Genomic DNA, 20,017 nt, shown 5'->3' with positions numbered 1-20,017 from the left:
TCCTTCAAGAGGGTTTTGCTATTCTTTTTCCATGAACAGTTTTTTTTTCTTTTTTTTGAGACCCAGTTTCTTTATCATTTTTTTTTTGAGATGGAATCTTGCTCTGTCACGCAGGCTGGAGTGTGCAACGGCACGATCTTGGCCCACTGCAACCTCTGCCTCCCAGGTTCAAGCAATTCTCCTGCCTCAGCTTCCCAAGTAGCTGGGATTACAGGTGCCTGCCACCATGCCTGGCTAACTTTTTTTGTATTTGTTTTTTGTTTGTTTGTTTTTGAGACGGAGTCTCGCTCTGTTGCCCAGGCTGGAATACAGTGGTGTGATGTCTGCTTACTGCAAGCTCCATCTCCTGGGTTCAAGTGATTCGTTTTTTTGTGTGTGTTTTTAGTAGAGGCTGGGTTTCACCATGTTGGCCAGGCTGGTCTCAAACTCCTGACCACAGGTGATCTACCCGCCTGGCCTCCCAAAGTGCTGGGATTACAGGCATGAGCTGCTGCGCCTGGCCCGTGAACAGCAATTCTGTCGGTGGTCTTTCATTGTCTGCTCCTCAGAGCCCCTCTGGAAGCAGGCCTGAGATAAACAAGCACATAAACGAAATGTGTCCTGGTGGTTTTCAGGAAGTTGAACATTCATGGAGCAGCATTATCATCTCCACAATGACCCCCTCTCCTCCTCCCTGGGGGTGGCTGGGAACCATCGTGCTGGTATCTGGGCCTCTGGTGACCTTGGCCAGTAGCAACCACAGGCTGCAGATGGCTGCTGAGTGTGGCCTGAGACAGGCACAGGCTAGGATGGCAGGGGCTGGACTGTTGATATCAAAATGGTTGGAAAGTCCCCTGGACTAGAGACTGCTACTTTGGAGCAGAGCGGCTTTCTCTGTTGTTCGACTGATGCTGGATTGGAACATAGCTCTAGAGTGAAGTTTGAAATTCATAGTTTGTGACCAGAATCTGTGACTGACATAGTCACCCCAACAAGGCCAAGGTGTCTCTAGATCCCAGGATCTCAGGCTGGTTCCCTGTCCACTGGAAGCCACTGGGCTTATCCAGGGACACCCAGACTTTCTCTCCTCACATACAATGTACAGAGGGTCAGTGTGGCATTCAAATCCTGGCTCCACCCCATCCTAGCTGAGTAACCAAATTATTGAACCGCCTCAAGCTTCCATTTTCTTTCTTTGTTTTCTTTTTTTTTTCTTGAGATGGAGTCTTGCTTTCTCACCCAGGCTGGAGTGCAGTGATATGATCTCAGCTCACTGCAACCTCCGCCTCCTGGGTTCAAGCGATTCTCCTGCCTCAGCCTCCCAAGTAGCTGGGATTACAGGTGTGCGCCTCCATATCTGGCTAATTTTTTTGTATTTTAGTAGAGACAGGGTTTTGCCATGTTGGTCAGGCTGGTCTTGAACTCCTGAGCTCAGGTAATTTGCCTGCCTCAGCTTCCCAAAGTGCTGGGATTACAGGCGTGAGCCACCACACCCAGCCTTAGCTTCCATTTTCTCATGCATAAAATGGCATAATAATGCTAACCTCATACGGCAGAGGGGAGGAGTGGAAAGACCTACCCAATAAGACCACTTACATCCTCTTGGGTTTTAAAATTAATCACAGTTCAGGATAAGGAAGCTGTGTTCATTGACAAATCCCATCATTCATTCATTCAACAAACATTTAATGAATGCCTACTATGTGTCAGACAGGTACTGTCAACTCATGGGCTTTGTAAACAGCAAAGTGGCACCGTGGAGGCCAGGAGCGAGAACGCTTGGGTCTGAGCCTTCATCTGCCAAGTGCCCTCTGAGTGAACTTGGAAAATGCATACTCCCAGGAAGCCTTAGATCTTCCCGCCCTTCAGAGATCGAGGGGAAAAATGAAAAAGTGTTTGGGGCTGGGCACAGTGGCTCATGCCTGTAATCCTAGCACTTTAGGAGGCTGAGGTGGGCAGAGCGCTTGAGCTCAGGAGTTCAAGACCAGCCTGGCCAACATGGTGAAACTCTGTCTCTACCAAAATTCAAAAATTAGCCCAGGCAGTGGCAGGTGCCTGTAATCCCAGCTACTCAGGAGGCTGAGGTAGGAGAATCGCTTGAACTCAGGAGGCGGAGGTTGCGGTGAGCTGAGATCACCCCCCTGCACTCCAGCCTGGGCAACAAACATCTCAAAAAAAAAAAAACAAAAAACAAAAAATAAGTGTTCAGGGAAGAATTTTGTGAACTGTGACCCATCTGGCCTCAGTCGAGGTTGCTTGCTTCCTTGGCCCTCTCTTGGTCCACCTCTGCCCAGTTTCCATAGTGGCTCCAACATGCCTGGAGCCCTTCATTGTGGCACCTCACTCTGCAACATTCCCCTAACACTCCAGAGCCAGGCCTTTCTTGTCTCCCTCACACTCAGTCACACAGGCATGTAAGCCTATGGAAAGATGCTCACATCACTTGTCATCAAGAACATACAAATTAAAACCATGATGAGATTACTACACACGCACGGGAATGCCCAAACTAAGACATGCTCTCATGTATGTGATACCAGTGAATTCACATGGTGCACACCCCAGTACCAATCCAGGATGTACACCATAGCAGTGAATTTGCATGGTGCATACCCCAGTTCCAATCTTAGAGAAAAATCAACCCAACGGTTGTCTCTATAGGATAGGCAATGGGGGGAAGCTATTTTGAAGCAGGAAGTTACACTTACTCCAAGATAGGCCAGGGCCAGCTGGTGTCAGGGATGGCAAGAGTGGGCAGAGGCTACTGCCCACCTCAGAGACCACCCTCTCCACTTCCAACCCTCCCTTGAAGAAGTTGGCATCCTATCGATGCTGACTGACTAAAGCCTTGTCATTTCCCCCAAAGGCTGGTGGAACAGAGATAACTAGGGTCATTGACGCTTAGAGGAAAGATGATGGGCGAGGGGGCTCTGAGTGCAGGAGGGACCAAGAGCACGCTGCCATTCACCATGTGTGCTTGGAGCGGGAGCATATGGCTAACAATGACCAGCTGTTCCCTGTCAATTCCAGATGGAATCAGAGAAAAACGGGCTTCCCCAGTAGCAAGAAACATTTAGGTGGGCCATAATGATGAACTTCCTGAGACGGTGTTTGAGAACAGCGGATGTGTGTGTGCATGTCCATGCAGGTGCATGTGTGTGTTGGGGGGGTGGTGTGTGCTGTCACTGGAGCAAGGGAAGATGGCACTCAGTGTAATTCTCCAGAGCACTTTAGGAATTGGAAAGACAAACCTCGAAGTGACATGAGCCTGGGTCCCTCTGGGCTGGGGACAGAGAGATGGACTGGGGCCCTTTCTTTAGGTACCTCCGAGGGCAATTAGCTAGCTGGTCCATCAGTAAGACCCCCAAACCAGAAATCTGTGGAGCCAGATGGTTACTTACTTTCATGGCCTGACCCCTCCCAGACGGCCTGTTCATTCTCCTCCCCATTAGGGCAGAAGAGTCCATCCATCACCATTGCAGCTGTGATGTCACCACTGCAGGCCTCCACTGCACAGGAAGACGGTTCCAACTCCTCCGAGGCGCTAAATCATTCATGGGCCAGAGAGCCTGGGTGGCAGGAGATTTACTGCCGAAGAAACACTTTAGGGACTTGTGGAAATCAATTCCTTAAAGAGACCCCATCAACTGGCAAGTGGCCTAGGGCTGAGGCTTGGGTTTGTGTTGGGGACCCAATGAAGTAGGGTTGGAGGGGGGCAACTCCCTAACTCCAAAACCAAGGATGGAAGGGAGCCCAAGGCTAGGCCCAAGGTTAGGATAGATTCCTGACACCCTAGCTTGGGGAGGTGGGAGGGAGAGGAAGAGCAGGGTTCCCAGAATCCAGCCCTGGCCCAGCTGCTCCTCTCATCACCTGATGGCTGCACTTATAACTATGGGGGCTCTGCTGGTGAATAAGACCGAATGAGGAGGATTGTCAGCATGTGTTTGCTGAGTCTGTAGGCTCCTCAATCTCGGACCACCCCACTCAGTCTCTGCTGGCAGGGGAGCAGGCCAGCTTTGGTTTCTCTGCAGCGGAGGCTGGGAGCATTATCCAGCATGCTTCCTTTTCATCTCAAGGAGAATGTGAGCTCCTCAAAGGCCCACATGGTGTCTGCTTTAAGATCCAGACCAGCTGGGTGCAGTGACTCAGGCCTGTAATCCCAGCACTTTGGGAGGCTGAGGCGGGCAGCTCACTTGAGGCCAGGAGCTCAAGACTAGCCTGGCCAACGTGGCAAAACCCTGTCTCTACTAAAAATATAAAAACTAGCTGGGGTGTGATGGCATGTGCCTGTAATCCCAGCTACTTTGGAGGCTGAGGCACGAGAATCACTTGAACGGAGGTTGCGGTGAGCCAAGATCATGCCATTGTACTCCAGCTTGGGTGACACAGAGAAGACTGTCTAAAAAAAAAAAAGGCTGAATGTGGTGGCTCACGCTTGTAATTCCAGCACTTTGGGAGGCCAAGGTGGGCGGATCATGAGGTCAGGAGATCGAGACCATCCTGGCTAACACGGTGAAACCCTGTCTCTACTAAAAATACAAAAAAATTAGCCGGGCGTTGTGGCAGGCACCTGTAGTCCCAGCTAGTCAGTAGGCTGAGGCAGGAGAATGGCGTGAACCCAGGAGGCGGAGTTTGCAGTGAGCTGAGATCCGGCCACTGCACTCCAGCCTGGGCGACAGAGCGAGACTCCGTCTCAAAAAAAAAAAAAAAAAAAAAAAAAATCCAGACCAGTGGGACTTGATGATTCAGTTCTTGGCGTAGCATATGCTAGTTTAACCAGTTAGAAGAGCATGTGACATCCAGAAGCAGCCTGGGACGTTTGTTGTCCAGTGCATATCTAGCAGTGGGCTCCGTTGTTCCAAGAGCTTGTCTGCCTCTGTTTCCGCCTCAACGTGTCTTAGAAAAGAAAAATAAAGGGATGAAGGAAGGCAGGAAAGGCTTTTCCTTCCAGCCGTCACTTTACAAATGAGGAAACTGAAGCCTAGAGGTTGAATTGGCTTACCCAAAGACCAATATCCGTGAGACAGGAAAAAGGGAAGAGGAGAATACCCCTGAAATCATACTGAGGAGTTTCTGCCTCCCTTGAAATGACCTCCCAAGAGGAAGCTCAGGCATGGCCATTGCTAACTAAAAGGAGTAGCACAGAGCAGGTGGCTGTGATGGACAGAAAGAGCTCCAGGCCAGCATGTGCTGCCTGGCCTGCCTGAGCCTTAGTTTCTCCTCTCACTGTCCTGCAGGGAGAATCCCGCTGGCCCCTGGTTGTGACTGCACGCTGTACAGCCCTTGCTCATTAACTCAAACACATATTCATGGAGTACCTTCCGAGAAAGTCAGGCAGGGGATACCGCAGTGTACAAGGCATATGTGGCCCTTGCCCTATTGGGGCTTGCATTTTCCATTAAGAGGGACTCATGCTAAAGGCTAGGCAGGAATTCCCCCAAGCTAGCCCATCTGGAGGCTGAGGCCCAGCATCTGCAGGGAGCTCACAGCAGCTCCAAGTCCTTGACGCAGGCCACAGGCTGCTTCCCTTAGGGCAGGGCCTGCTATTGCTGTGGGAGCTCCATCCCCGCTGCCTTGGCCAGACTCTCCCCTCCACTGGGGGCCCAGCATGTTCCCACAGCAGGTACTGCGGAGAGACTGCTGGATTTTTGTTATTGGGGGAGGTTCCTAAAGAGCAGATCAAAGGTCTGGGCACGGTGGCTCACGCCTATAATCCCAGCACTTTGAGAGGCCAAGGCGGGTGGACCACTTGAGGTCAGAAGTTCAATACCAGCCTAACCAACATGGAGAAACCCAGTTTCTACTAAAAATACAAAATTAACTGGGCATGGTGACTCATGCTTGTAATCCCAGCTACTCAGGAGGCTGAGGCAGGAGAATCTCTTGAACCCAGGAGGCGGAGGTTGTGATGAGCTGAGATTGTGCCACTGCACTCCAGCTTGAGCAACAAGAGCAAAACTCTGTCTCAAAAAACAAACAAATAAACAGCAAAGGAAAAAAAAAAAAAAAAAGAGCAGATCAAAGAAAGACCAAAGCGCTTCTGGGATTCTTGATTCTTGATCATTCTTGATCAGCCCCCCCAACCCACACACCCCCTCCCCTCCCAACAACCCAAACCACCTGTGGTCTTTCTCCTCCTTCCCCTTTTCCCACACCCGTGCATTCCCTACCCTCTGCCCTGCCTTTTCTCCAAGCAGGGGTGCTGTCAGCCTGCAGCCAGGGACCCCATGATAACCCTCTTTCGAGGTATCCCACCAGGAGCTTCGTACCTACCCCTCAGGAGTGTCCCCAGGAAATCTCTGCAGCTTCCGAGGCCTCTGCTGCCCCACTGGTCCAGAGACTGGAGCCTGCCCAGGGGACCAGGGTGGCCCCACTCCCCAGGGCTTCTCTCTGTATTTCTTTATCTTCCGGCTGCAGGAGTTCTCTCCAGACCCACCCAACCTGGCCCAGTGAAAAAAGCCCCAGGAAAGCATCCAGAGAACTGGGCTCCGTGGGGGCTCTGTCTGGAATTAGGAGCCTAGCTGGGCTTCAGATCCCTCCTCTGAAAAACGAGGGTTGGACCACGCGACTCCCGACCAGGGCCCAGACACGAACGCGGATGCCCTGCCCCTCCTCCCGCGCGGAGCCCTAGGAGGGTCGGAGGCGGTGTGGGGTAACCCGGAGGGACGCCAAGGCAGACAGCAAGAGCGGATATTCGCGAAGACGCCGCGGCAGAAAGCAACCCCAGGAGGGCCGGCGGCGTGCAGAGAACTGAGGAGGCGTCCTGGGGAAGAGCGCACTGCAGGCTGGGGGCAAAGAGGCGGTGCGCGTCGGGGGAGCTGCCAGCTGAGAGCCGAGGGTGGAGGGAGAAAGGGACTCTCCTAGGCTCTGGACAGAGCGCATCGCCCCCTCCACAGCGGACTCCCAGCAAGGAAAAGACTGTCCTATCCCCGCGCTGGAGCCGGGCATCCTCATCCAAGAAAGGATGAGGATCCAGCTATCTCCCGAATTTGGGTGGTGACTGCAGGGCTAAAAAAAATTGACCCCTGAAGTAGCGCTTTGCTGCTTACAAAGCGCTTACAAAAACATTTCCTTATTTGAATATTTCCAATTCCAACAGTCCTCCGACCTTGGCAAGCTACCAATTTACAGACGAAGAAATTGAGGCTCAGAAAGGTCAGGCAGCCAATCAATAAATAAATGTTAAGTGGTTAATAATGCAGATTATTCTAACTTGCGACAGAAAAATCCCAACTCTCCGAAGAATCCCCAAACGGAAATAAGAACGTTTTGCTTGGTTTGGGGTCTGAATTATTCAGCTAAATTCTGCTTGGGGCACAGGAAGTGAAACATGGCCCGTGGCCAAAACCATATCTGGGTCACTGACCTTTGGATAATCTGCTGAAGGCTGCGGGGCCCCTCCCCCAACGACCGCAGACACAATCTGCGAGCGAACCTCGCTGGAGTCTTCTGAGCCCTGAAACCTGGTCCTTAGGGCTGGGACCCGGGGCTCCACGCATGTGGTGCGTCGAAGGCCGGCTCTTGGGTCTGGGTGCAGAGGGTTGGGGGAGCGTTAAGGGGGTGCAGCGCGGCTACCTGCTGGGTGGTGGTGGGGAAGCTGGGTTTGTAACCCTGGAGGGACCCAGCCGGTGCAGAGTTCCGCAGGGACTGGAGGGGCTCCTCGCCAGGGCCCGCGCACAGTTCCTCTCTGGTATCCTCCCAGCCTTCTCCAGAAAGAGGCGCGGATGTTCTCAGTTTGTTTTACAGATGAGGAAACCGAGGCTGAACTCTGTCCTCTAACCTGGCAGGCCACCTTCTCCGCTGACTTGGGTAGGGGACACCTCTGGAGTGGAGGCTCATGTTTCACCTGCGCGGGGTTCAAACTCGACCTGGGTGTAAAAAGCAAGGGCCGCGCCCACGCGCTTCCCTCTCCCCTCTTCTTCGCTCTGAGCGAGGATTCTGGACTCATCGAGGATTCATGGGCACCAAGAGCCCTGGCAAGTCCCGCTGCCCCAATGCCTCCATTCTGCAGCTCGCCCTCTGATTCAACTCCGCCAGGCGTCGAATGCTTTTTATTTTATTTTACTATTTTATTTATTGAGACGGAGTTTCGTTCTTGTTGCCCAGGCTGGAGTGCAACGGCGTGATCTCGGCTCACCGCAACCTCCACCTTCCGGGTTCAAGCGATTCTCCTGCCTCAGCCTTCCGAGTAGCTGGAATTACAGACGAGTGCCACCACACCCGGCTAATTTTGTATTTTTAGTAGAGATGGGCTTTCTCCATGTTGGTCAGGATGGATGGTCTTGAACTCCCGACCTCAGGTGATCCACCCACCTCGGCCTCCCAAAGTGCTGGGATTACAGGCGTGAGCCACTGCGCCCGGCCCAGGTTGCTTTTTAAAAAATCAATTCCTTGGCCGGGCGCGGTGGCTCACGCCTGTAATCCCAACACTTTGGGAGGCCGAGGCGGGAGGATCACGAGGTCAGGAGATGGAGACCATCCTGACTAACACGATGAAACCCCGTCTCTACTAAAAAAAAAAAAAAAAAAAAAGGAAAAAAAATTAGCCGGGCGTGGTGGCACGCGCCTGTAGTCCAGCTACTCGGGAGATGAGGTGAGGCAGGAGAATCGCTTGAGCCCGGGAGGCGGAGGTTGCAGTGAGCCTAAATCGCGCCACTGCATTCCAGTCTGGGCGACAGAGCGAGACTCCGTCTCGAAACAAAGAAACAAACAAATAAACAACAACAAAAAAATTCCTGCAGTTTCTTTTTTTTTATTGAAAATTCAACGCAAGAACATGGTAAGCAACACATATCGGCTTCGAACAGTCCCGAAAGACATACAATGAAAAGAAAAATCTCCAACCCTCTTCGCGGAGACCTTTCGTGCAGGAAAAAAAACTGATGTTTAAACCCCTGCTCCATTTGTATTTTTTACACAAACAGGAATCCTCGTGCCCTTTACGTTTTTCACGGGACGCCTAGGCGACTTTCCAAGATATATAACGACCCCATGTTTTCCTCATTCTTTTAAAGAGCTGGATCGATTCCTAAGACAGGATCTCCTTTCATTTGACAGTCCGTGTTTCTCCTTCTTTCGAATCTCCCACTGCATCCTCCGCCCCTGCAGCCGGGGCGGAACCACTCCAGCCTCCCGTCCAAAAGGAACCCTACAGGGCCCTGCCTCGATCGGAGGAAAAATGCACAGAAGCACACGCATACTGTTGTTCGAAAAATGTCGGGAAGTTCGTTGGTTTTCCAGTGACTTTGCTGACCCACGAGAATCTAGATGCTAGAGCAAAGGAGCGAGGGCTAAGGGCTGGGCCAAGATCGAAAGACTCCCGCTTTGGCTTCCCCGGCACGTGGCCCTGGCAGAGGAAGCACCAGGAACACAGTGGCTGGGGCGGGCAGCCAGTGGCAGTCGCGCGGGCAAGGGTGCAGGTCGTGCTGGGGCCATCTCGCTGGGCCTGCAGTTTGCAGAGATCCCCGGGTCGCCAATTACCCGCATGCTCACACGTGCATTTTCTTGATCCCCAGAGTTGAGAGTCATTCTGTCCATTTTGCAAATGGGAAACTGAGGCTTAGCGAGGTGAAGTGAATCCCTCGAGATCGAGATCACACATAGAGGAACTGGAGCAGGGGAAGACTGGAACTCTGGGTTCCTCTCACTGGGGTTATACTAGTTATGCCATGGGGCCAGGGTTAGTAGGAGAACCTCACCATTCCGACAGGGGCCAATGGCAGAACTACCGCCGCATCAGTGGGCCTGCGTGAGGGGCTTGTATCCCAGGCACCCTTCCCCCAAGCCCTGTCGCCGGACGAACGGAAAGGGAGGGGAAGACCGATGGTTACTTCTTCGCCCAAGGTCTTCAGCACGAGTGGGATTGTCATGGAGCTGGTGAAGGGAGCCGTGTGGGGTAGGGACTAGGAGGGAGCAAGCCAGAGGGACAAGCCGCGACACCAGAAAAAACGACGGAGCGCAAGGCTCCGAGTCTCCTAGGTGGGGGTAGCAAGGAAGACGGTGGGTCTTTCCTAAACCGGGCCAAGCGTCGAGGAACCCAAAACCCCTCGTCCCAGGGAGGGATCTATCCAACGGGAGGGAATGCGGCAGCTGCCAGAAGGGCGTCGGATCTGCAGAAGAAGGGTAGGATACACGCGGGCTTAGGGTGCGCCGGACAGGCCAGCAAAGTGAGGACCCGAGGTCGGCCCGAGCCACCTCGTCCCCCGCCTGAGCCCTGAGCCGTAAGGGATCCAGGGTATCAGGTCCCCGGGGGCCGCCCCCTCACCGTCAGAGTCCAGCTTCAGTTACCTGCCGGGCCTGCTCCTTAAAATATGTATGAGGCCCTTACGGGTGAAGTTTCGCGGCCCCTCCCGGAGTGGGGCTGGGGGACTCGGGGTGCGAGCGGAGCTGCGGGGGGAGGAAGCGACGCTAGCTCCCCGGCCGGGGCCTTCTCGACTTTCAGCAGCGCATTTAAGAAAAGGTGGAAATCGGATCTGTCTCGGCTGCGCCCCAGCCCCGCCCGCTCCGACGGCCGGACCGCGCGGCCCAGCGGCTAGCTTTCTGCTGCGCGGTGTCTGGTTCTCGACAGCAGGTGAATGGGCCGGGGCGGGGCGCGCGGAGCGCGGGGGGCGGGGCGCGCGCTATAAAGGGGAGTAGCAGGCCGCGGGGGCCACTCGCAGTCCGCAAGGCCTGCGCTTCCTGCTTTGCGGTCCTGGGCACACCCAGGCTGCCCAGCATCCCATGGGTCTGAGGACCAGGTAGGGCGCGGGTGCAGACAAGGCCAGGGAGGCTCAGGGCGACCTAGATGGGCAGGGGGAATGCTAGTAGGACGGGGAGGGGTTAATGTGGAGCTATCACACCCTTTTGGCCCGTTGGGCGCTGTGACATGCTCATTATCTCCGCTGTCCGGGTTCTCGCTCACCGTGCCCATCCCTGGCTGCATGGGGGAGAGGGGCCCCGAGGCCCTGAGACTCGTTCAATTATCCACCTGGGGTGGGAATCTTGCTTCCGGATCCATCTGGCTGCGACATCTACGGCTTCAGCAGGCCCTGCCCGGGCAGTCGGGCATATTGAAGGGTTCGTATCCTTGCCGTCGCCCCTCCCGACTCTGCAGGAGCGGGGGGTGGGGGAACTATAGATTCCCCGGGCCCCGCTTCCACTGCCTCACCCCCTTCTTTTGCTCGAGCCCAAGACAAGGTGTTAACGGTCTTCGAGTGCAAGGGTTAGATTTGGTGGGAGCATCGGCTAAGCACCACCCCCATTTTATAGGGGCTTCCAGGGTGTCAGATCTGCGGGGGTCGATTGGGAAGAACTAGGAGCTAAAAAGGAGAAGGGCGGATTAACGTTTTATTTTAATCTGGTTTTGAGCTGCCGTTGCCGTCTGGGGCGGCCGGGCGGGGCGGAGCTGGGACTGGCAAGGGCAGCCAAAGCAGCAGGGAGGGAGGGGGCGCTCCGGTGCTCAGGATGCTGGGGAAGAAGGAAGAGGCCACCCGAACGCTGACAGCTTGGAGGACCCTAGCCCCTGCCCCCAGGCCCCCTCTGAATGCTCCGGGTGGTGTCCGATCAAAGGACGGTTGAGAAGGATCTAACCCGCGTCCGCGCCACAGCCCCAGCCGGTCCCGCCCCCTCCCTAGGGAGCCACTGTCGCAGTGGGGGGAGGGGGAGATGAGAACGGGTCTGGGGGCGGCTCCCCTGCCCCCCTCTCGGGACAGACAGCCTTTGTTCCCAGCGGCAGCGGCCCCGGTGGCCAGACACCTGTGAGGCCGCAGAACTGGCCGAGGGTGGGCGTGTGAGGACTTGGAGGCCCCTTGTCCCCCATTCCAGCCCTGCGCCCCTGGGTCTGGGTGCGCCCCCTGAGACAGGACAGCCTTGAGCACCTTTCTGCGGGGAGACTGCGGAGATCCGTCCAGTGGCCCCACGGTGCGTCCCAGCTCCCAACGCACCTCCCCTCCCCCCTCCCAGGGTCGGATTTCCAAGCACGCCACGCCACACACACCTCGGCTAGCTCCGGGCTCAGAGGGCGCTGGGGTGGCAGAGCGTCCGGGCGCCCCTCGGCTAGCGGCACCCTAGCCCGAGGGCAGGAGGTGGGTATAGAAGGCGGGTGGCGGGACCCCTTGGGGCCAGACCGGGCCGGGATGGGCAAGCAGGCGGGGCTCCAGGCCTCTCCGCAGTCCCGGACGGGCGTGCCCTGCGCCGCGCACCAACCGGAGCCACATTCAAGGTGAATCATCCCTGGCCCGCCCCTTTCCCCTCCCCGCCTCGCGGCACCTGAGCCAATGGCGCGGCGCGAGGGGCGGGCGGGGCCCGGTGGGGGCGGTAAAACCCTCCTGGAGTCATTCTCTCCGCACTCCGTCGAGCCCCCGCGCCGCTGTGCTGGAGCCGCAGGGCCTCCCTCCAGCCGGGCGGTCCCAGGCGGCCCGCGCCCCCTGTTCTTCCGGCCCTGGGGCCCCGGTACCCCTCTGGCCCTCCCCCTCCTGCCGCGCGGAGTCGGATCCTCTTCAGGTGGCCCGGCCGGGGCCTTCCCCTGCAGACCTGTCACCCGACACCCAGGAAGCGCGCGGCCGGGTCCCGGCTCCCCTTTGTTCCCCCGCTGGGCTCCGCGCTCGGGCGCCGCCCCCTCTTGCGGGGCAGCGGAGGTTTTGGCCCGGGCCGGGCGCGCTTCAGGTTCTGTCCATGCGGCCCTTTCCGAACCTGGGCCCTTTTTGCCTGACTTCTCCGGTGTGGACTCCCCGCGGAGCTGGGAGGCGGCAGTGCGCCCAGCCTGGAGCCGGCGCAGGTGAGTGTCTGGGGCAGTGGGGGGGGGGGCCGGGCGGAGCCAGAGCGGGGCTCAGGAGAGGAGGCGGAGGCGGGCGCCCGGGGCCGGCCGCACTAGAACCCGGGTGCTGTGCGAGCGTCCCGGGGCGGCTGGCCTTCGGGGATGACGCGGCAGTGCCGACTGGCTCTTCCGCGCCTTCAGGTGGAGGCGCCCACGGGGCGTCTGGGTCCTGGGTCCCTCAGTGGCGTCTGCCCAGCGCCCAGCGCTGTTCCCGGGCGGGGGCGGGGGCGGCCACCATCCGAGTGCGGCCGGTGTTTGCGAGGTTCCTACCCGAGCGGACCCGAGCGCCTCCCCGAGAGGAGTTTGGCCGGGGTCGGGCCGGCGTTTCGCCTCCCTGGTGGGCCCAGGCGGAAGCGCCAGGCTGGGAAGGGGCTGCGGGGAGCGTCCAGGGGCCCAGGAACTGGCTCCTCCAGCGCCTTGTCAGGGCTGCGCGGCAGGTTCGAGGCTGCTTCCATGGCCCAGAGCCGCCCCGCCCAGTCTCTGGGGGAAAGCGGCTTTCAGACCTCCCGCGCGCCTCCACTTCACGGCCACTCATCTGGGGAACCCGGGCGCACGCGAATGAGACACCGTCCCCGCCCGTGCCTGCCCCATTCCCGTTAATAGCGCTAGCGGCACCTGGGCTCCCAGCCCTTCCCCAAGATAGGCGGCTGGACGGCGTGCCTCAGGCGCCTCACCGGTCAGCGCATCCTAGGACTGTAGTGAGGGTGTCACCCGGGGTCAGGGGTCGCCCGATTCCACGGAGCCCTGCAGGCTGAGCCATTCTTTTGCTCTTCCAGCCCCGGCTCCCCGACACCGTGTATACCCGCCGGGGGCAGGGGCACTGAGGCCGGCTCAGAGCGATTAGGGCCGAGGGCGGGCGGTGCCCTAATCGACCTCCCCACCCCCACAGGCGAGGTGCGGCGGCACCTCCCAGGTTTGCACCCGTCTTCGCAAAGCTTCTGAGGGCGAAAATCCTGCGAGCCAGGTGGCGGATTCTCGGGCCGGGTCACTCAGCTCTACCGGTGCGCATCACCCTCCGCCTGTCACCCAGTGAGCCCGACTGATGGGCACCGAGTCGGCGGATCTCTGATCCGAGGCCGAGCCTTCGGAGAAATCTGTCCTGGTGGCCTCGTAGTGGCCTGAGCCAACGCAAAGGAACCTGCCCCAAGCCCCGCTCTCAGCCTCGACCCCCACATTCCCTGCGCTGCTCTCGGTTCGGACCTGGGCTGGGACCGGCGCCGCAACCTCCACCGCTGCTCGTTTCTTTACCGCTCACGGTCGCCCCTTCATGCTCCTGCGGGGAGTTAGCGGGACCTCTGGAGTTGGCCTTACGCAAAGAAGAGAAAATTCCAGGATGACGGCCTCACTTGTGAGGATTTCGTTTATTGGTTTTCTCCTACCGAGGCCCAGTGGCTCTTGGAGTGAGCTCCGCACCCCAGACACCTGAGTGTTTAATGGGTCTGTAGAGGCCTGGGCTTCGGGGAAAGCAGCTCTGGGCCCCTCTCCCGGCACCCATGGGGACACAGGGCGACAGGGGCAGCGTCCAGGTCATGCCCGTTCAAGGGCCCCAGCAGCCCCTAGCCCCTGGGACCTCAAGGGCATTTGATAGAGACTGGAGGGATCAGGACCAGGCCGGTTGTGGGTGGCGCGGCTGGGACTCTGGACTCCAGATTCGTTGTGTAGAGGTCGAGAGGAGAGCCGGGGGTCGAGGGGTGGGCTATGAGATGTCGAAGGACCCCTGAGTACCCACAGCCCAGAGTCCTGCAACACTCACCTCTAAAAATGGAAGGGATTGGGGGCCTGCCCTTTGCATTGGGCACCAGTGCCCAGGGAGGGACACCCCTAGGGGAAAGAGTTTTAAGAAGGCCCAGGTAGAGTTCAGGAGAGTGAGGCTGAGAGCAACCGAAGGTGGGAGGGGGAGCTTAGCAGAGACCTTCTAGGATTTGTAGGACCCCCACACCCTGTGAGTCCCTGGCTGCCCAGCCTGGCTTGCAGGTTGCCTCTCTTTTGGTCCTCTTCCATTGCCAGGCACTGATGCCCAGCGGGTGTGGGAGACCCTGTCTTCATCTTCCCACTCCAGAAGCGGATTTCTGTGCCTTTGATCTCAAGGTCAGGGCTGTGTCCTGCAGGGAGGGCAGAAGAGGCAGCTATCCCGACTTGCCCCAATCCATAGGCCTGTTTTCCCTTTTGAGATTCCGAGTGGGGATTCTGCTACTGATGTGGGAGAGCTCCTTTCACCCCCTTTTCACGAGATCCGGGAGACCTTGCTTCCCTAGGGCCCAAGCCCCAGCCTGCCTCCACCGGGATAGAGAGGCCCCAGCAGGCCTGGCATCCCCCAGGCACTGCGGCACTTGGGCTTCCTGTCGCATTTGGGTTAGGAGGGGCGAGGCAGGCGCAGGGGAGGAGCCTGACCCAGCAGACTAGAACTGGAAGCTGGAAGGGGATTTGGCTTTGTGAGCTGCTCCCTGTATTCCATCGCATGTCAGTTACAACGAGGAGGAAAACGGACCAAAGAGTTCCACAGAGATGCCACAATTAGAAGGAGCGTAGTGTTTTGCTGCTTCCCTTACAGGGCTCTCTCCTCTACCTAGGGTTCCTTTTATTCCTTTCTGGGCTGGGGAGAGCAGAGTCCCTGGCTCCATCCTCTCCAGCTCTGAGGCCTCTGTGGCTCCTTGGTTGCAAGGTGCTGCGTGTTCCCCTTCCCTAACACCTGCCTCTCTCCATCCCTGGCTGCCCCCAAAAGAAGAATGAAGAATTCTTTTTTTTTTTTTTTGAGACAGAATCTCGCTCTGTTGTTGCCCAGGCTGGATTGCAATGGCGCAACCTGGGCTCACTGCAACCTCCGCCTCCGGGTTCAAGCGATTCTCCTGCCTCAGCTTCCGGCGCTTGCCACCACACCTGGCTAATTTTTGTATTTTTAGTAGAGATGGGGTTTCATCATGCTAGCCAGGCTGGTCTCAAACTTCCAACCTCAGGCGATCAACCCATCTCCCAAAGTGCCCTGGGATTACAGGTGTGAGCCAGAAGAAAGAAAAATTCTGCATTCTGTTTAATTATCCTGGGGTGAGACTTCTTGGGAAAGATTTCTCAAAGTAGACCCTTCCTACCCCCACCCCATGCTGAGCTGTGAGGATGCTATTAAAATGCAGATTTCCAGGTAGGCTCAAGAATCTACATTTCAACAGGCTTCCTTGGGTGATGCTTATGGCTACACCCTAAGCAATGTTGATAACTACCCACCCCATACCCTTTGGTAACCCCCTGCCATCACCCCTTCCCCTCCCCACCCCAAGGCTGGGAAGTCTGGTCTGTCTTCCTTATAGAGTTCAGAAAACTGTAGTAGGGGAGACTGAGGCAGAAGGCTGAGGAGTGACTTCCTGAGATCACCACCTCATCAAGCTGTATTGTCCTCTGGGGAGTGGACCGGCTAGAAGAGCAGAGCCCTGTAGTGGGGGTGTGTGGAAACAGGACAAAGAGTCCTTGGGAACAGGAAGGGTGGGGCATTAAGCAGTGTCTAGAGGAGAGCGGATGGCTTTGGCCAAGGTACCCAGATAGAGCTCTGAGTTCTGCGGGAGGTGGTTCCTGAGGGTAGCAACGCCAAGAGGGCTGCATAGTTTCTGAGCCAGGGCACTTGCTCTGACCCTTCCAGGATGTTTTCTAGCCACCCTGCCTTCTGGGCAACAGCTGACCTGGAGTAGGCTGAGATTCTAGTGACCACTCTGCGGAGGCCCTAGCCTGCCTCCCCTGGGTGCTAGCTCCCGAGAGACCCTCCCTCCCACCCTCTCCCTTCTTCTCGTCCTTCCCCAGGGCCTGTGGCACCAGAGGCAGGGCCTCCACAGCGACTTCTCTCTAGGCAGCTGCTCTGGCAACCACTGATGCAACCTTCCCAGCCCCTCCCTTGCTCCTGAGCCTCCACTTTCCTCCGCAGTCTCTCCAGAGCCAGCCAGGAGCCACTCCCTTGCTAGAGTGCATCCGTGCCTCCGGCTCCCTCTGAGCCACCTCTGTGGCTGCAGAACTTCCCTTCTGCTCTCCTTTCCTGGCCTTTTCCTACCTTAATCCTAGGCCAGCAGCAGAGATGTGCAGCCTGGGCGGTTCACGGTCTGGCCCAGTCTGGTCTGGTTTGGGACGGGAGTTGGGGTGAGAAGCAGATTTGGTTTGTTCCCCAGGGCTCTGTTTCTGCCACAGGGCAGGCTGGGGGGTGGGGGATAATGGAGACCAAAGCGCCTAGGAGCCTGGGCTGCTGGTGTCTGGGCTCAGAGGCTGCCAGAGGCATCTTGGATGTCCTGCTGGTCACTGCCACCGGGCAGGTTGGGTAGAGAGGAGGCTCTGGCCAGCTGCCTGCCTCTCTGAGCCAGAGTTACTCTGGCAAGGAGATGGCTGGTCCTGACCCACTCCCTCCCAGCCTGGAGGGGTAGGCTGGATGATGTGGAGGGATGTGGGCCTTCAGATGGAGACAGGAGACACCTTGGTGTGGTCTTCTCCCTCTACCCTCTGCAAGGCCAGAAGGTCAGTCCCTCTCCCCTACTGTCCCTGTGTCCTTGAAGGTCATCTTGGGCTGATGGGGCATGTGGAGCTTGTGAAGAGGTGGGTGGGGTGGGGGGTGGAGACCGTAGCAGCTGCTGCTGAGGGCCTGCTGGGGAGCCCCCAAGGGGGTGGGCAGGCTGGGAGCAGGAAACGGGCATCGTGGGCCACTGGTCTCTCCACAGGGTCGGCAGGCCGCAGAACGTGACTCCTGTTCTGTGTATGGCACTGGTAGAATTCACTGTGAACAGTCTCGGTCAGTGAATTACCGAAGGGCCATAAACAGAGCAGAGACAGATCCACGAGGGCCTCTGGAGCACCTTACCTACTTCTGCCTTGAGTGCTCCTGGATGTCAGAAACAGGCTGCTTCCAAGGGTGCAGGCCCCTCGTCCAGTGTGTCCCCAGAGAGCCCACACCAGTGCCATCTGCTTGGCCGATTTTGGCACTAGCACATTTTTGCTTGTGTCTCTCCGCTCTGAGCAATCATGTGCAGTGCCAATATGGGAAAAGCAGGACCTGCAGCTGCGTCCGCCTCCCCTGCATCCTTGTGTCGGGGCCCCAGCCTGCTCCTCCTCAAGGCCTCCTCACCGCCTCCCCAGCCCATCTGGCTCAGCTGCTGTGTGAGGGCCCAGCGCTGGTGGGCAGCCAGATCGCCTTACACTGCCTGGGGCCACAGTGGAGCTGGGAGCCCAGCAACCTGAGCTGGACCAGCAGATGGGGCCGCCCAGGGCAGAGGTGGGGGAGTCTGAAACCATCTGTAGGGCCATCCTGAATGGTGCTGTGGGTTGGAAAGGCCCAGCCAGGCTCACAGCGCACACTTGGGGTGAGACCTGGGCTGGCAGCACAGGGCCTGGCCTTCTGCTACAGGTTCTGAAGGGGGGCAGCTCCAGGCAGGTGGGGTGCCCTTGAGGTCAGCCTGGGCGTTTCCGAGGGGGCTACCATCCCTGGAGCTGGAGCCTGCTGTGGAGTGGGTCATCTCTGAACAGCTCCAAGAGGAGGAGGACACTTAGTGGGGCTGGGAGTCGGAGGGCATGTTTCAGATCTGCCCCTGGAAGGTTCTGAAGCAGAGGCCAATGTTCCCTTTCACACACCACACCCTGGTAATGTAGTTTCCTGGGTCCCTGGATCTGGGCTATGACTAACTGGCCTATGCTGTCCATCTGGGTGTCAGGTGACATTACATATGTAATCCCAACAGTTCCCACCTCAGCCCTGTGGGGCTTGTAATTTTTTAAAATAGTTATCTCATATATGGGGAACCTGAGGCTCTGAGAGGAGAGGAGAGGCTGAAGAGGTTGGTGAGTGGTAGAGCTGGGTCCCTGTGGCTCTTCTGCCACCAGCCACACCTTCCATGGAGGCCCCCAGGGCCTGGAGTTGTCTCAGCTCTGAATCTACAGGCCTGGGCTCCCAAGGATGCCCCAGATGGCAGAGACTGAGGCTGGGAGGCCTGGACCTAGTCTGTCAAAGCTGGGGAGAGCCTGGCCAGCCAGGCTCGCCCCATGTAAAACCTGGTGGTCAGCTATCAAGCAGGACGCCAGTGGCCGACTTGGGATACTGACCAGCTGGGAGCTGTCCTTCCCTAGGTCACTGGGCCAGCCCCTGATGGGGCTGCTTCTCCCCAGGGAACCTCAGGCAAGGGCTGGCGGACTTAGCCCAGATCAGTGAGAGTCATTTTAGGTGTCTGAGCCGGGAGTGCCAGGGTGGGGGATGTGTGCGGTTGAAGCTGGCAGCTGGAGGATGACGGGTCCAACTGACTGAGCAGCAGGAACATGGTGACCAATGCTGCCTGCCTGGGTGCCCTGGGGACTGCCTTGGGTGGGTTGGGCCATTTTTTTTTCTTGCCAGTTTGCTATCACCAAACAGGGAGGAGCCCCCAATAAATTCCCTCTGGGGTGTGGTCCCTGTGTTTCTCTGTAGAAGCTCTCCAAGCCCCTGCAGAAAAAAGGAGGTGCTTGTTTATTTCAGGATAGAAGGGGACTTCTGCCGGGGTGAGGTGTCCCTCTAGCTGGGTCTCCCTTCTGATGGCCCTAGCTCTCCCTCTGCCCCTCAGAACCTGGCTGACCCGTGCCCCACCCTGTCTCTGCTCCAGCTCTCCACCCCGGGTGCTTCCTTAGGGCGCCCCGCTACAGGTCCCATGGGATAGGAAAGAAGGGAGTTCCTGGCCTGAGTGAGAATGAGCCCTGGAGGTGGGGTGGGCACAGAGACCCAGCAAGTGGGGTTGGAAGGCCCCTGGCAGTGACCGGTGCTAGAGCTTGTCCCTGGAGCCTCTGAAGTGTCTGGCCAGGGTTCTGCTCCTTCCTGCCTAGCAGGGAAGGCCGGATGACAGAAGCTGCCCTCAGCCCCTGGGTGGTCTGCAGCTGGGCTCTACCCCCTCACACCTGCCCAGGTGGGCGCCTTTGCTGAGCCCGGAGTGCAGGCACTGGTGTGGGGGCGTGCCTCCGCCAGGCGTCAGGCCCGGCTGCTCTGGGGCCCTGCTCCAGGAGGATCTCAGCCAAAACTAATTTCTAGTTCTCCTAATTTACCTAGATCCGGGCCAGGCCTGGGTGGTGAGTTCCCCCACAACAGTGACTATCCCAGAGAGTGGGGGACACTGCAGCTGGCCCTCCTCCCCAAAGATGCAATTTCCCACCACCGATGCTGGGGGCACTTAGGATAGGAGAGGGCCCCTCTTCACCTCCCCACCCTGCAGAACAGGTCCTGGATCCTCCCTTGTGTGGTTTCCAGAAGGTCTGTGAGATTGCCAA

At 57.7% G+C, this 20,017-nt stretch overlaps 1 protein-coding gene and 2 non-coding genes across 3 annotated transcripts; all 3 read left to right on the top strand.

Moving 5' to 3' along the window:
• The first annotated feature begins 12,099 nt into the window (after positions 1–12,099).
• Positions 12,100–13,951, top strand: LOC144339931 (uncharacterized). Its single transcript, XM_077997335.1, has 2 exons — positions 12,100–12,733; positions 13,662–13,951. Exons 1-2 carry the CDS (start codon positions 12,234–12,236, stop codon positions 13,813–13,815), a joined length of 654 nt encoding a protein of 217 aa, XP_077853461.1. The 5' UTR covers positions 12,100–12,233; the 3' UTR covers positions 13,816–13,951.
• Positions 13,952–17,467: 3,516 nt separating this feature from the next.
• MIR183 (microRNA mir-183) lies at positions 17,468–17,577 on the top strand. The gene has a single exon (NR_032096.1). It is a non-coding gene; the product is annotated as a microRNA mir-183 (primary transcript).
• Positions 17,578–17,703: 126 nt separating this feature from the next.
• MIR96 (microRNA mir-96) lies at positions 17,704–17,781 on the top strand. Its single transcript, NR_032097.1, has one exon. It is a non-coding gene; the product is annotated as a microRNA mir-96 (primary transcript).
• The last annotated feature ends 2,236 nt before the right edge of the window (positions 17,782–20,017 follow it).

The sequence above is a fragment of the Macaca mulatta genome, chromosome 3 (genome assembly GCF_049350105.2).
Source record: "Macaca mulatta isolate MMU2019108-1 chromosome 3, T2T-MMU8v2.0, whole genome shotgun sequence".
Lineage (NCBI taxonomy): Eukaryota > Metazoa > Chordata > Mammalia > Primates > Cercopithecidae > Macaca > Macaca mulatta.
The sequence above is the reverse complement of the archived record's forward strand: the minus strand, read 5'-3'. Positions and strand labels throughout refer to the sequence as shown.

Coding starts and splice junctions, on each gene's coding strand:
- LOC144339931 (XM_077997335.1), top strand. CDS start 12,234: ATGGCGCGGCGCGAGGGGCGGGCGGGGCCCGGTGGGGGCGGTAAAACC. Junction 12,734..13,661: donor CCAGCCTGGAGCCGGCGCAG/GTGAGTGTCTGG, acceptor CCACCCCCACAG/GCGAGGTGCGGCGGCACCTC.